General features: G+C 37.8%; 2 protein-coding genes across 5 annotated transcripts in view; one reads left to right on the top strand and one right to left on the bottom strand.

The window, feature by feature from the left end:
- Nucleotides 1-5,048: 5,048 nt before the first annotated feature.
- On the top strand, nt 5,049-10,103 carry Grik (glutamate ionotropic receptor kainate). 2 transcript variants are annotated; one of them, XM_068299578.1, is made up of 12 exons: nt 5,049-5,440; nt 5,840-6,003; nt 6,058-6,664; nt 6,734-6,891; nt 6,954-7,175; nt 7,259-7,465; nt 7,750-7,834; nt 7,942-8,218; nt 8,273-8,697; nt 8,762-8,877; nt 9,270-9,416; nt 9,821-10,103. In XM_068299578.1, the coding sequence occupies exons 1-12, from the start codon at nt 5,278-5,280 to the stop codon at nt 10,022-10,024; spliced, it is 2,775 nt and encodes a 924-aa protein (XP_068155679.1). In that variant the 5' UTR covers nt 5,049-5,277; the 3' UTR covers nt 10,025-10,103. The 2 variants fall into 2 exon arrangements, with proteins under 2 accessions (XP_068155679.1, XP_068155678.1); XM_068299577.1 differs by lacking the exon at nt 9,270-9,416 and adding an exon at nt 8,956-9,105 and having other exon boundaries at nt 5,057-5,440.
- A 3,023-nt stretch (nt 10,104-13,126) lies between these two features.
- Nucleotides 13,127-14,483, bottom strand: part of LOC137585415 (uncharacterized) — a 42,556-nt gene continuing 41,199 nt past the window's right edge. For all 3 annotated transcript variants that reach the window (XM_068301185.1, XM_068301186.1, XM_068301184.1), the window contains 3 exons: nt 14,263-14,461; nt 14,084-14,190; nt 13,127-13,984 (listed from right to left, as the gene is read on the bottom strand). In XM_068301185.1, coding sequence (XP_068157286.1) covers nt 13,853-13,984; nt 14,084-14,190; nt 14,263-14,461 — 438 coding nt within the window. In that variant the 3' untranslated portion in view covers nt 13,127-13,852. The remainder of the gene's footprint in view (nt 13,985-14,083; nt 14,191-14,262; nt 14,462-14,483) is intronic.

The raw sequence follows: 14,483 nt of genomic DNA, 5'->3' as shown, positions 1-14,483 counted from the left end.
CTCGTGTCGAACTGTTGGCCTCCAGTCAGCTTTTGGCCAGCTCTTTGCAGACTCTTTGGCTCTATTCACTCGCTCATTGGTGTAGATTTTTCTGTATGCGTTGTAGAAACTTTTCCACCAGGAAAACCCAAAGAGAGAGAGAGCGAGAGAGAGACCGAGCACAGTTTCTCAACAATTTTCTCTCTATTTGCCTTTTATACTGCGCACACGTTCGATTTGTTTTGATATTTGATATTGTTGTTTAACAAGTGGTTAAGCTTAGCTAAAGAAAAAGTTGTAATTAATTGAAATTATCGAGTAAACTTCCTGCTGCTCTGAACAAACAAGTGTGGGGAATCATTAAATAAACAATTTGTTTATTGCTATAAACAAATAAGGATAGAAAAGATATGGGCTAACTAAAAATTCTTCTGTCATTTATGCATAAGCTTATAATTTGCATGCTTGAAATATATTATTGCATACTTTTCAGGTCCTTGGCATGTCAAGTATACACAGGCTTTATTTACAATTTACATTTTCATTTTTTCTGACACCCTGACACTGACATTAACATGCCACAACAGCATCAGCAGCAGCAGCAGCATGCAACTAGTTGGGATGCCTTGGCTAGTTTGGCTGCTTGCCAAAATGGGCGACTGTCACCACCTTTGACACACAAGCCACCCCCCGTCCATCCACCGCCCTTCAAGCCTGCGGCTATCACAGAAGGCCCTTTAGTTGCTCACCTGTTTGGCATTAACAATTCATGGCGACTGTTGACAGAAATGGGAAGGCAACTCAAAGTGAAACTCGCTGCAACATAATCAACAACAAGAGAAATTGCCACTGAGAGACCAAAGTCCTTATTCTCCATGCGTAAAATAAAGACAGAGAGCAAGAGAGTGAGAGAATATGAGAAGGATAGATAGATATACGCACTGTCACACACACACATACACACCCACACACACATAGCTAATTGCAATGGAAGCTCTTCAACTTTTAGATGAGAATGGGATTTGCTTTTAGTGTGTTCAACTTGCCCCCCCACACCCTGTTTGTTTTGTGCCTCCCTCATTTTGTTTACTCGGTTCATTTCCGTTTCCTCCAGATATTCCTTACCCCTCACCCCACCGCAGACCCCTTAGCTGCCTAGCTGCTCGTTAACCAGTGTTGTTGCTTGTCAAACTTCGCTGGCTTCGAAGTATTCGCGGTCATGAATTTGCGGTTTTTGGCAAGCATTTAGATGCCAGCAACAATTTACGCGCCATTACACGCCACGTGCATTGGTATGTGTGTCTCCGTGAGTGTGTGTGTGTGTGTGAGCTGTGCTTGTGTTGGTACATGAGGCTACATACTGCTCTCTTGTGGTTTGTCTTTACTTTGGTTTTCCTCTTGTCTGCCTCACTGACTGCTGCTGCGATTCAAATTGATTTTGTCTGGCTGCCTCTGTATGTATGTATGTGTAACTGTGTGTATAAAAGTGGGTCTGTGTGTGTGTGTGGCTGTGTACTAGCAGCATGTAGCACTTTGTTTTGACAACGCGCTAAATTGTCGCCCTTCAGTTACTTTAGCCGTTTGCATGCTATTTTTGGCTTGTTTGCTTGTTTACCTTTCCGTTTTGTTGCTCCGCCCCTATCTTGTCCTATAAAAGCAAAGGCGATGAGGTGCAACCAAAAGGGAAACGCCACAGAGTGATTGCACAAAATTTGGTTTTGAGTTTCAATTCGAAATTGGTATGAAGATTTGAAGTACCTATTAGCTATCCTTATAAAAGTCTTTTTGCTTTTACTTATTTTCTGAATTTTCTTCAAAACCCTTTGAAGATTCCTTGTGCCTGCAAGGATGAAGGATATGTCCATATAAATCTAATTAAGGGTTTTGTATAGAATTTCCCTACGACTTTGGTAACTGTCCTAGATCTTCCTAGGTAATTTACTATTCGAATAGACAAATCCCATAAAAGAAAATTGCATACCTTTGAGACTGAATGTGTTTGCTTGCTGAAGGCAACAAAATGATACAATGATAAAATGCATTGCCACCGAAATTGATGGAATTCTCCAAGGTTTATGGTTGTCAATCAATGCAAAAGAAATTATTTTTAGATTGATTTGTGGAATTTGATGTTGCTCAAATGATTTGCTGCACTAGAATTGCCAGCACAAATAGCACGGCCCACAAAATGCCAAACTAAACAAATCAAAAAAAACCAACACAATTACGCCCTAATACACACACACCCAAAAATACACAGACATACGAAAAGATAGAAAAGTCTGATATTTCCTGTACAGACACAACGAAATTCGAGAGCTGACAGGCGTTAAATATTGACACAACTAATGGTAATAGAATCAGATTTCCAAGACGAAAAGAGAAGCAAACTTCCGACACATGAAAATGTATAGAGTGAAAAATGATTGGCATACTTTTATACGAAATATTGGCAAATTCCAAGACATCTTTTTATATAGTATAGGTGTGAGAGTGCACACGGAATGGTATTACAAATGGCTTCTACTAATTGCCTCCGAGCACAGCCAGCTCAAGGATGTAGCCAGCCCCCCAGCACTTATACAAAATGTATGCAAATGTAAATTGTGAATGCGTACGAGTATTTGTGAATGCCTGCGTATGCATAATGCCACCGATTTGCCAGCAGTGTAGCATATTTATAGCCACAGGCAAAAGTAATGCAAACTCAGGCATGCAACGTGCGTGTATCCTTAAGATACATTGACGCCTTCTTTAACCCTGGAGAGAGAAATGCAAATGCAAGCGTCAAGCGCCAAGCACCAAAGCTGCTGGGCAATTTAACACCCAACATGAGAAGGGTATGAGAAGGTCTATATCACATGCCATGGAATTTACATAGTTTATATAATAAGAGAAAAGGCTGAAAGACCAACATTACAAATGGCTTAATACGAAATACATAATACCCTTTAATGGAAAAATGTTTAAGAAATTTGCTGAGTAAAATGTTAAAATATTTTGCTATTGCTTTGATCAGTTTTAAGTTCTCTCAATAGCTCAAAATATTTGGCAATTAATTCTAATATTAAATTTAAAGTTATCAACTAATAACTATAAGAAATATAATGTTTTTCTTTAGTTTAGTAGAACTATATCTTCTTAGTATAAAGAAATTTATAATGATGATTTTAATTCGAATCAAATTATAAGTTTCTTTTCATTTCAAGGTTAATACAACTTTCACACACCTGACAAATGAAAAGGGGTTTCTAAGTGTCACATGTCATATGTGTGATGAAGATGATGCTGAAGGTGTTGCCAACAGAAGTAGGGTATGGAGTGAGATTGAGCCGGAGTGGGGTGGTAAAAATGTAATATGCATAACTCGTGCAAGGAGATCCAAGTTGGTGGAAGTCAACTAAGACAGCTGCCTGCTGTTGACGTAGACGTTGATTTTATTTACTGCTGGCAGCAACAGTTTGCTACTGGCATCCATTTGCCACATCCAGCCCTCTCTCATCTCTTAACCGCCCTCTCTCCCAACATGCTCTTGCCGTGTGAGTTATGGTGATGCCTGCTTGCATTGTATATGAAGGACTTGCCCGAAAGTATGCAATGGCAGTTGCTATGTGCATGCATGTGCTGCATCTGATATATGTATGTGTGTGTGTGCAAGTAGTTTTTTTTGTCACACAATTTTTGTTTTCGTGTCGCAAAGAATGCAAACAAAAAACACGAGGGGAATAAAATATCATCATTATTAAAAATAAGAGATGCTGATGTTTCCATGGCTGTGCATGAGTCTAAATGGATTATTCAAAAGCCATAATTCACCATAATCCAACACATGGGCGTAACGGGATCAGAGGATGTCTCAATTTTGCAGTCACTACTTGAAAACGTATAGACAATTCATAGAAATCTTTAAATTTTCTACTTTGAATCAATATAAATTCTTAAAATAGAATGAAACACATTGTGTGCTTTATAATGGCTCATTAAATTGGAATTTTAAAGGTAAATTTCATGCGATTCTGAGCAGGTATTTAAATAAAGAATTTATAAAGTTTTCTTTGTTTATTTTCATGGTAATATACATATATGAATCGTTAATCTGACAATTGATGTTAGTTTAATAATTAAAGCTCTTGGAGCTTCCCATTCTTGTTACGCCCATGGGTGAGCCTTCAGCAACAGTCGGAAAGCAACAGCCAATAGCACGCCACAGACAATAGCAGCAGCAGCAACAGCAACTTGGCTGTGAAATTGTTTACAATTTTCCCCTCTTCTATCACCCTCATACCCCCATCCCCACTCCCACCCTCAGACTCACTTGCAATTCATCTATCAGTGCATGTTGTTGGCACGTTCCCCATAAACGAGGCAAATAAATTTCGATATAAAGCTTTTTCAATCTCTCTCTTGTTTTGTTTTGTTTTGTTTTGCTTTCTCTTTTATTGCATTGGCTTGTTTTTGTATGCTTTTATTTACATAGTTCGTGTTTTTTCCTATTTGTTATTCTTGTTTGCGATTTTCCTAGATTTTCCCACAAAATGTTGCCGCTAAATATCAGCTGACCAATTTTAAGCTGTTTACATATTTTTAGCCCAAAACAAAAAGAGGGTGGACGAGTAAATGCATTTGGTATAAATTGTAGGAAAATGTTGAATAGAATAGACAAATTAATCGTGCTTTAGTGGTAAGCCTTTACTTAAACAATTGTCTATAGTATGATCTATAAAAATAGAGATTGACTAAAAAATAAATATTTCTTTATTGGTATCCAGAAGGCATCTGTTTCTGTTTCTCCAATGTTCAGTTAAATTGGCGAAAAAGTTTCTTTGCTCTTTCTTCGTTCAGCTAATTAAAGAGTTTTCTTCAAAAAGTATTCTTCAAGGTGAAGAAGTTTCCAAAAAATTAAAAAGTTTTGTGCGCAAATTGCTTGGAAAAGTTTATCTACAAAATAATGTTGAAATGTTTCATCCTTTAATTGTGCATTTCATTTTGTTTCGAAACATTGCATCTTCTATAAATATATGCAAACGAATGTGGCGAATTCAACAGCTGAGTTAAGAAGAACATCAACTCATGGCCTCATTTTTATTGCCCAGTTTGTGTTGCAGGCACAGATAGATAGATGGTATTCTGTTTATTTCAACGAAACAAATAAAAATCCATCGTAAAATTAAATAAAAATAATTGCTATTTGCATATGGAAAGCAAGCGGAAAAAACCAACAAAATACTATTTGTAAATTTGTTGATTGCATTTTATGGGGCTTTTTGCAATGGCAGCTGCTGCTGCCCCCCACAAGATATGAGCAAACAAATGCCATCAGTTTATTGCACTGGAAAATGCACGAGAGCCGGAAAACATGGACATGCCGGATGGCCACATGGTGTGGGCTTGTGGATATTAACATTGATGATTCCTATTGCCACCTTGATTGTTGGCTCTGGAGCGGAGCGTACCAATGTGGGTGAGTTTTTGCATAAAATCATCAAGTCATGAAAATGCCCAAAAAACATGCCCAAAAATCAAATAATTTGTCATTCATTTATGGTTACATAAGCGGTAAGCGTATTTGCATTTGTGGCACATCCAAAGAGACAATGAATGTGCCCCACATTTACCTACTCTCTGTGGCAAGTATTTTTGAGCATTAAAGAGGCAAATTTGTCGTTTCTCACATAGAGATAACTGAATAAACAGAACAAGCAGAGCAAAACAGAAGATCGGAAAATAAAAATATTTATATATATGTGTGAAAATATCTCTATCTATATAAATGTATGTACAGTTCTATTTAAGTGAATGGCTTTAATTTAATCTTAATGAATATGAAAATTGGTTTGTAATATATTTCTACTAATTTTAGGTCTCATATATGAGAGTACGATTCCGGAGATGGAGAAAATCTTTCATTTGGCCATTGAGAAAGCAAATGAAGACAATGAGGAAATGAATTTTCATGGTGTTACCATGGCCATTGAGCCTGGCAACTCTTTTGAGACATCGAAAAAGCTATGCAAAATGCTCAAGGTGAGTCCAACATCTGTTTGGAATAAACAAAAAGATCTGAGAATATTTTTCTAGCAAAATTTGGTGGCTGTTTTTGGCCCCACGACCAATTTGGCTGCTCGTCATGCCATGAGCATTTGTGATGCCAAGGAATTGCCTTTTCTGGACACGCGCTGGGATTTCAATGCCCAGCTGCCTACCATCAATCTGCATCCACATCCATCACAGTTGGCCCTGACATTGAAGGATATTGTGACGTCTATGGGCTGGGAGAGTTTCACCATTATCTACGAGTCTGGCGAATATTTGGCCACTGTTAGTGAGTTGCTGCAGATGTATGGAACGGCGGGTCCAACTATAACAGTGCGGCGTTATGAGTTGGATTTGAATGGAAACTATCGAAATGTCCTGCGTCGCATACGCAGCGCGGAGGATTTCTCTTTTGTGGTAGTCGGATCAATGGAGACATTGCCAGAGTTCTTTAAACAGGCCCAGCAAGTGGGATTGCTGACAAGTGATTATCGTTATATTGTTGGAAATCTGGATTGGCATACCATGGATGTGGAGCCCTATCAACATGCCGGGACAAATATAACTGCGCTACGTCTAGTTTCGCCAGAAAATGAACTAGTCCAAGAAGTGGCCAAGGCGCTTTACGAGAGTGATGAGCCATTTCAAAATGGTATTGATTGCTTAATTCAAAACTTAAAAAGGATATCTGTTAATCCTTCGTCTTTGTTTTTCTGTCTAGTCTCATGTCCGTTGACCAACAGCATGGCTCTCGTGTATGACGGTGTACAACTACTGGCCGAGACCTACAAGCACGTGAACTTTCGCCCAGTGCCGCTGAGCTGCGGCGATGACTCTGCCTGGGACAAGGGTTTCACACTCGTCAACTACATGAAATCGGTGAGTGGGCCACGCTGGTATGCGACAATCCCCAGCTCACTCCGTTTGGTTATATTTCAAAGCTTACCCTGAATGGCCTCACGGGTCCCATTCGCTTTGACTACGAGGGATTGCGCACAGACTTTCAGTTGGATGTCATTGAGCTGACTGTCTCCGGCATGCAACAAATTGGACAATGGAGCAGCGAAGGCGGCTTTGAGCCGAATCGCCCACCTCCGGCTCATTCCCTGGAGCCGGATATTCGTTCGCTGGTGAACAAAAGTTTCGTGGTCATTACGGCCATTGTGAGTATACGCTGAATCAGTGACCCACGCCAATGCCAATGCCAACAGGGATATTTGTTTGCTTCTTCTTCTTTCACCTGCAGAGTGAACCCTATGGCATGCTGAAGGAAACCGCAGAGAAACTGGAGGGCAATGATCAGTTCGAGGGTTTCGGCATCGAGCTCATCGATGAGTTGTCGAAAAAACTTGGTTTCACCTACACGTTTCGCCTCCAAGTGGATAATAAATACGGAGGCATAGATCCCAAAACAGGCGAATGGAATGGCATGTTGCGTGAGATAATCGATAATGTAAGTCTTTGGATGGATAATCCATGTAACAATCCATCATTCTGCAAGTAATTAATTTGAACAGGGCACATGACAATGAAATTTGTCATCTGTCAGTTGGTTTTTTGCTGACCATGAACTATTTAAATTACTTCTTGTTGTTGTTGAACAAAATGCATAATTAAAAAGGTAATTTTTTTTATCCATTTATCTGTTCAAATGGCCAAATTTAACTATATAACTATTTGCATATGCATTTGTAATCTATTTACCAAACTGTAATTTACATATCAATATTTAATTAGCGAGCTGACCTGGCCATCACGGATCTAACAATGACATCGGAGAGAGAGAGCGGAGTGGACTTTACGATACCCTTTATGAATCTGGGTGAGTTTGAGTTGGGTAATGAATTTTGAAGAGCTGTCGTAACTGCCCGCAGGCTGTCCACTTCAATCAACATGTCACTTTTGCATTTTGCATTCGCTTTCGAACAGGAATTGCAATTTTGTTTCGCAAACCTATGAAAGAGCCCCCCAAATTGTTCTCATTCATGTCGCCATTTTCGGGAGAGGTGTGGATCTTTTTGGGTTTGGCCTATACAAGTGTATCAATTACCATGTTTGTGCTGGGACGTCTATCGCCAGCGGAATGGGACAATCCGTATCCGTGTATTGAGGAGCCCACCGAACTGGAGAATCAATTCAGTTTTGCCAATTGCATGTGGTTTTCCATTGGAGCATTGCTCCAACAAGGCTCCGAACTGGCACCCAAGTGAGTTGGGCCTTCTTATCCTTGCAGTAAATTTATGTCGGTGTTCTATTGCAGAGCGTATTCTACACGTGCCGTGGCGGCTTCCTGGTGGTTTTTCACTCTAATTCTGGTATCCTCGTATACAGCCAATTTGGCTGCCTTTCTCACTGTCGAATCCTTGGTAACGCCCATCAATGATGCTGATGATTTGTCAGAGAACAAAGGAGGGGTCAATTATGGTGCCAAAAATGGTGGCAGTACATTTACTTTCTTCCGAGAGTCAACCTATCCCACATATCAGAAGATGTATGAGTTCATGAAAGAGAACCCTCAATATATGACCAATACGAATCAGGAAGGTGTAGATGCCGTAGAGAATACTAATTATGCTTTTCTCATGGAGTCCACGACTATTGAGTACATCACAGAGCGTCGCTGCACTTTGACCCAGGTGGGGTCATTGCTAGATGAGAAGGGCTATGGCATAGCTATGCGAAAGAGTATATATAACTTACCAGATGGATATTAATAGTTTACATCTAACCAACATTGAGTTCTTTTTAGATTCTCCTTATCGTGATACTCTCAGTCTTGCCATATTGGAGTTGCAGGAACAGGGCTTGTTGACCAAAATGAAGACCAAATGGTGGAAGGAGAAACGCGGTGGTGGCGCCTGCTCGGTAAGTTATTCTCTTGCAGTTTCAACCACATTTCTCCAAATTATAGGTGTGGATGGGTATGTGTGTGTGTGTGTGCAGGATGCGGATGACGATGGCGGCGCTTTGGCTTTGGAAATCAGCAATTTGGGCGGCGTCTTTCTGGTCATGGGCGTTGGCTCGTTCTTTGGCATATTTGTCTCGTTGCTCGAGATGGTGCTTGGTGTCAAGGATCGTAGCAGTGAAAACAAGGTATCCCCCATAGAACATCACGCTTTCTACTTCCAATCGCCTTACATTCCGCAACTTAGTTGGCCTGACCTTTTTGCACACCTGCACAAGTACAAGGAACCATCCGCTTCACACTTAGCACAAAACCACAATATTTTCGGTATCATAACTATACAAATCGATAGGAGGTGCCTGATTCGGATGCCTCCTCGCTGGGCTTTGCCAATTTGGGCGGCGTCTATTTGGTCATGTTTGTGGGCAGCTGTTTTGCCAGCGTTTATGGGCTGATTAACTGCGTGCTCAGCACCTACTGGAGTGCACGGGAGAATAAGGTAATGTGGAGGCGAAAAGGATTCGTTCTAAAAATATGCATCATCAACAGCAGCAGCCCCCTCTCCTCAGCAACGGTGACTAAAAATGGGCATGCAAAAGGTCTTCTATCTAAAATAAACTAAATAACATCCATACATACATACATACATACGTATATGTTTCATCACCAGCTCCTCCCTACTATGGCATATGGGTTTAGGGGCTTGGTTAGCAACTGACCAACAAAAATGTAATATTCATAAACTTCCATCTAAACCTAAAAAATATTGCTTGTAATTTGCATAGTTCTTTTAGTTCCATTGTTCGCATGACCGTTTATCTCTCTCTCACTCTCTCTCTCTGATTATCCATTATCTGCTCTGTGTTTGGCAAAAATTTATCAAGTTTTTCATTTTCCTCATAGGTGAACTTTAAGGACGAGTTGCTGGATGAGCTGCGTTTCATACTCCAGTGTTCTGGCAACACAAAGGCAGTTAAATATCCCAAAAACTCAGAAAACGATACGCATTCAGATGATGGTGGCTCTAAATCCAAGGATTCCTCCATATCCATTGAATCCTTGCCCAAGGATTCATCAGAGCAGCATGGCACACGCACCAAGAAGTAGAAGAAATAATGGGTTTTTTTTTTTCAAAAGTTCTTAAAACAAATGTTTCAACCAGAATAAATATCTTTTGCATTAAAAAGCTTTGATTCATTTTGGTTACTTACCAATTTTATCTACTTCATATCTACACATTCTTGATTCAGTTTCGAGCTTCAAATGCCATGCGCCATCTACACAGTCATTCGTCAGAAAAAAGATTCGCTCAAATTTAGCAATTCTTTGAACCAACAACCTCTCTAAGCCTTCCAAGCCTTTCGTTAAATTTATTTTTCAAAATACTAGAAATTTATTTTATGAAACACAATAAAGTCAGAAACTGTATAAAGTTTAATAATTGTTAGTTCTGTATAACTAAATGGCTTAAAAAAACTTCAATCTTTAAGCCTTTTAATCCCTGGTTGAATAATACGAGCGTATAAGATATAAGCTTAAGGCCCAGTTGCTATAGATATTATAAGGATCGGTTGTAAATCGTAATAACCTCTTTACTGTAGTCCTTGAAGTTTCATTTTAAATACAGTAATATGGGAAAAAACTTTGCCAAACTATGGCCTTAAGTAGGTCTTAACTGATCTTGATGAAATAAAACGATTATTAATTTTCCATTGAATACCAATATATTTAGGGACTTGTTTATGTTATCGCCTGTGTCAATACACATTAATTTCTTGGTTTAGTTATACATTGAATTTCTGGTTAGTTGTCGTTTTTCTTATTCATTTTTTTTTTTTTTGTTTTCGAATTTCGGTTTATTATAGCCACTTAGATATCTTGAAAAGGTAAAATTGTACTGTTTTGTATGTATGATGTTTGTTTGATTCTTTGTTTGTATAATATCTATAATATATGTATGTATGTTTGTATACGTGTGTGATGAATGCATGTTGTTGTTGTTGTTCAGTATTTGGTGTAAATATGATTAGCATTATAATTAAGTATATGTATGTTTGTTATGTTGGTATGTATACTAGTTTAGGAAGAAATGCATTCAGCATTCTTATCTTAATCAATAGACTTCATATATATGTATGTATATGTATTACACTCACACATAGACACACAGACAGACACACACACACACACACACACACACACAAACATTGAGCCTTACACAGGCGTACAAATATTTTGATTTCTAATTTCTTTGTTAAATTTTTGGATAATGGTTTTTTGTTCTTCTGTTTTTTGATTAAAGTTTATATTAATAATTCCTGATTTACTCTTTGCAAAATGCTCAACATTCTGCATGAATTTCAAAAAACATATTTAAATTCAATTTGCCGTTATGTTTATGCAACATTTAACTACATTTACATACATACATATGTATTTATGTATGTTTTGCTAAACGTTCTTTTTTTTTTTTTTTTTTTTGGGTATCTAACCAATTTATCTAAACTGATATTTTAAATTCATTCTCACGGTACATACATATTTTTGCATAATTTTATTTTGCATTGCTTTTCAACATTTAACTAAACTAATTTATATGCTGTATATATAGGATGGCAGATATTGCCAATCATATTTGTTTTATTTTTTTTTTTAACTTTTCTTTTGTTGGCCAGCTTCCATCACATTTGGCATAGAATAAAGAGTTTAAAGCTTGTCAATTGGTTAACTTAAACAGACACAAAGAATAAACAATTAATCAGCCATTGAGTTTTTTTTTTTTCATTATTTTGTTAATTATGCAATTAATTGCATTGCAAGGGATAGCTTTGTGGTTTTATAGTGTCTCGTATATACACACGATATTTGTAGGCGGTGTCTTGATGTCTCGGTGGGCGTGTCAGGGGGAAGTAGTGTCAGAGCTATAATTAGAATCTGTCCATTGGAATCTCATCTTGAATGCCAATTACTCGGATATTAGATAGAAAATTGTAGATAGGACATAGAACGATATGGCCTATGGAAAGAACTGGCTGTTAGTTCTCTTAAGAACATCGTTTCATTTCATTTTGGATATTATATTGTATAAAGCTAATTATGAATTCTATTACATTATATATTTTAAATTTGCTATGACCCGTACAACCTTACCCTATAAGCAGTAAAAAATCAATTTATTCATAATTTTGTCTTGATGTCTTGTTAATATTGAACAGAGGTTCGGGGTGAGGTCTTTTGCTTTGATATAAATCTCTGGAATCGCCGAGCTGTCTTATTTTTCAAATTTGTTTGTATTAACAGAAAGTTTCAACGATAAAGCTCTGATACCAGGTATTTGCTGCATCTGTTTGGATCTGTTTTATGTCTTCTTCAGTGAATTTGCCCAATTTCCTTGGCAATTAACTAGTTAAGAGGGTATTCCAGCTTCGGCTGAAGCTTTTGTTTTTGTCGTTTGCGGAAAACGAAAAAGAAGAATTGCATTTATTTTATAGCGTTTTCTTTTCAAGAAACATAAGAAAACAAAAACTTTCATGAAAGTTTGTAAGCTCGTGTAGGATTTTTGTTTGGTCTTTTCTTTTTTAAATGGGTTTTTGTGTCCTTTTGTGTTCGTGGCTTTGGAGAAGTACATGATATTCAGATAAATTTCTCTTAAAAATATGACAACAAATTGCTGTAGGTTATATTTTGGTAGTTTCAATAGTTTTCCTTGTTTACTTTTTTCCACTTATGTGGGGCATTTGCTTTTTATCTATTATGAATTATTATAAAACATTTAAAGCGTTCATTGGATTTAGTTGCTTTTTTTTGTTATGGGTCACATATACACATAATAATAGTAGTAATAAACAAATATCATAAGTTATTAGAATCAAGTGGAATCCGTAGGTTATAAAAAGAAACAATCATTGGTGTTTAGAGTTAACTTCAATCAAAAACGTGTCGAAAGAAGCATTTAGTTGTTGTTCACTTCACTATAAATTGGGAATTATTCCCGTATATTGTCTAGCTACATAGGTAATCAATAAATAAGTACATACATACATACATCTATTCATAGGACTTTTGTATAGTTTTTTAAATTTTGTTTTAGTTTCTACTAGCTTTCTGCGAGTGGCTAATCGACCAGTTTATAGAATTTCTTGAAATAGGAAAAATTAATTTAATTTCGCAATCCTTAAGTATGATTAGCCAGTTTCAATCGATGCTCCCATTCAACTGCTGTTGCGAAAATGCTTAATATAGTATTTTAGTTAAGTTTAGTTTTTCATTTTTGGTTATTGCCCTACATACATTTGTGTATAAGTATTCAATCAGGCAAAAAATTTCAACACAAAGTGTTATATATGTGTATATATATATGCATATGTATATGTATATGTAGATATATCTATATCGATATATTTATGTATAGTATGTATGTCAGTAGATCGGCTTATCGTACAACTTGTTGAGCGACTCGAATGCTATTTGGTATTTTGTATGTAATTATTTTCGATAGGTTTTTCTAAGTGTTTTTCATCTCAAAAGTTTCATTCAAAATAAATGCCTTTTAGTTTGTTTTTTGCTTGTTTGTTTTGGTATTGAAGTATTATTTGTTGTATGTATACATATATATATAGAGAGTTATGTAAATAGTTCAGTTAGTGTACTGCTATGGTGGGGTTTGGGTGTTAGTTAGTTGGTTAGTTTTCAGTTAATTAGTTGTAGCTCTTTCAGAGCATTAAATGGAATTGTGTTTCAAAAAATTTCCAAAAATTTCCGGAATGGCAGAAAACTTGCATGCGAAATAAGCGCTCAAAACACACACACACACACAGCGACAGACAGTCTGCATCCTTTTTACTGCTTGCGTCTGTGTATACTGCTATTTGTATTAGTATTGGGGCTCTCTCATATGACACTCATGCGACGCCTGCCATTTCCGGTGGCCTCGGCTCAGTTGGCGTTGGCCAGCGTCTCATGGCACACCTCCATGTAGTCCGGGTCGTGCATGATGCCCTTTATCATGTCCTTGAGCATTGTGTAGCGTGGAAATATCGGATACATCTTTGAGCTGCCGTACTCTTCCTGTTTAGGTACATATAAGTAAAACAGCGGAAGGGGGGTCGGATTTTTAGATAAAAAGTTAACCTTGTGCGGTCCTTGTTGTTGTGGTCAATGACTCACCTTTAGAACTCGTATGAGATGCCGCAGGCCAAGATACTTTTTCAACAGGCGATACAAATCATTAATCAGCTGTGTATTCTCGTGCTCGATTTGTGCCGTTGTCATGTCTAAGGGGAAAAAAATGAAATTTTATGATTTTAGCCCCTCGGCATTCCCTTTTAGTTTATCATTCTACTCACGTTCCAATCGCTCCATACGCTCTCGCCGCTCGGCAGCCTCCTCAGCCAGTCGGGCAGATGTCTTCACACCCTCGCCCGACTTTTGTGTCTTCTCCATTATCGAACAAGCTCGCATTACATATGAAGGTACTGTTTCCTGCTTCTCTTGTCGTGGTATGTCCACCAGTGTCCAGTATTGGGTCTCCAAGCGAATTACTTCCTAAAGAAAGTCAGAAGCGATC

The sequence above is a fragment of the Drosophila tropicalis genome, unplaced genomic scaffold (assembly GCF_018151085.1).
Source record: "Drosophila tropicalis isolate 14030-0801.00 unplaced genomic scaffold, ASM1815108v1 contig_878, whole genome shotgun sequence".
Taxonomy (NCBI): domain Eukaryota; kingdom Metazoa; phylum Arthropoda; class Insecta; order Diptera; family Drosophilidae; genus Drosophila; species Drosophila tropicalis.
Note: the sequence above shows the minus strand (reverse complement) of the source record. Positions and strands in the feature narration are given on the sequence as shown.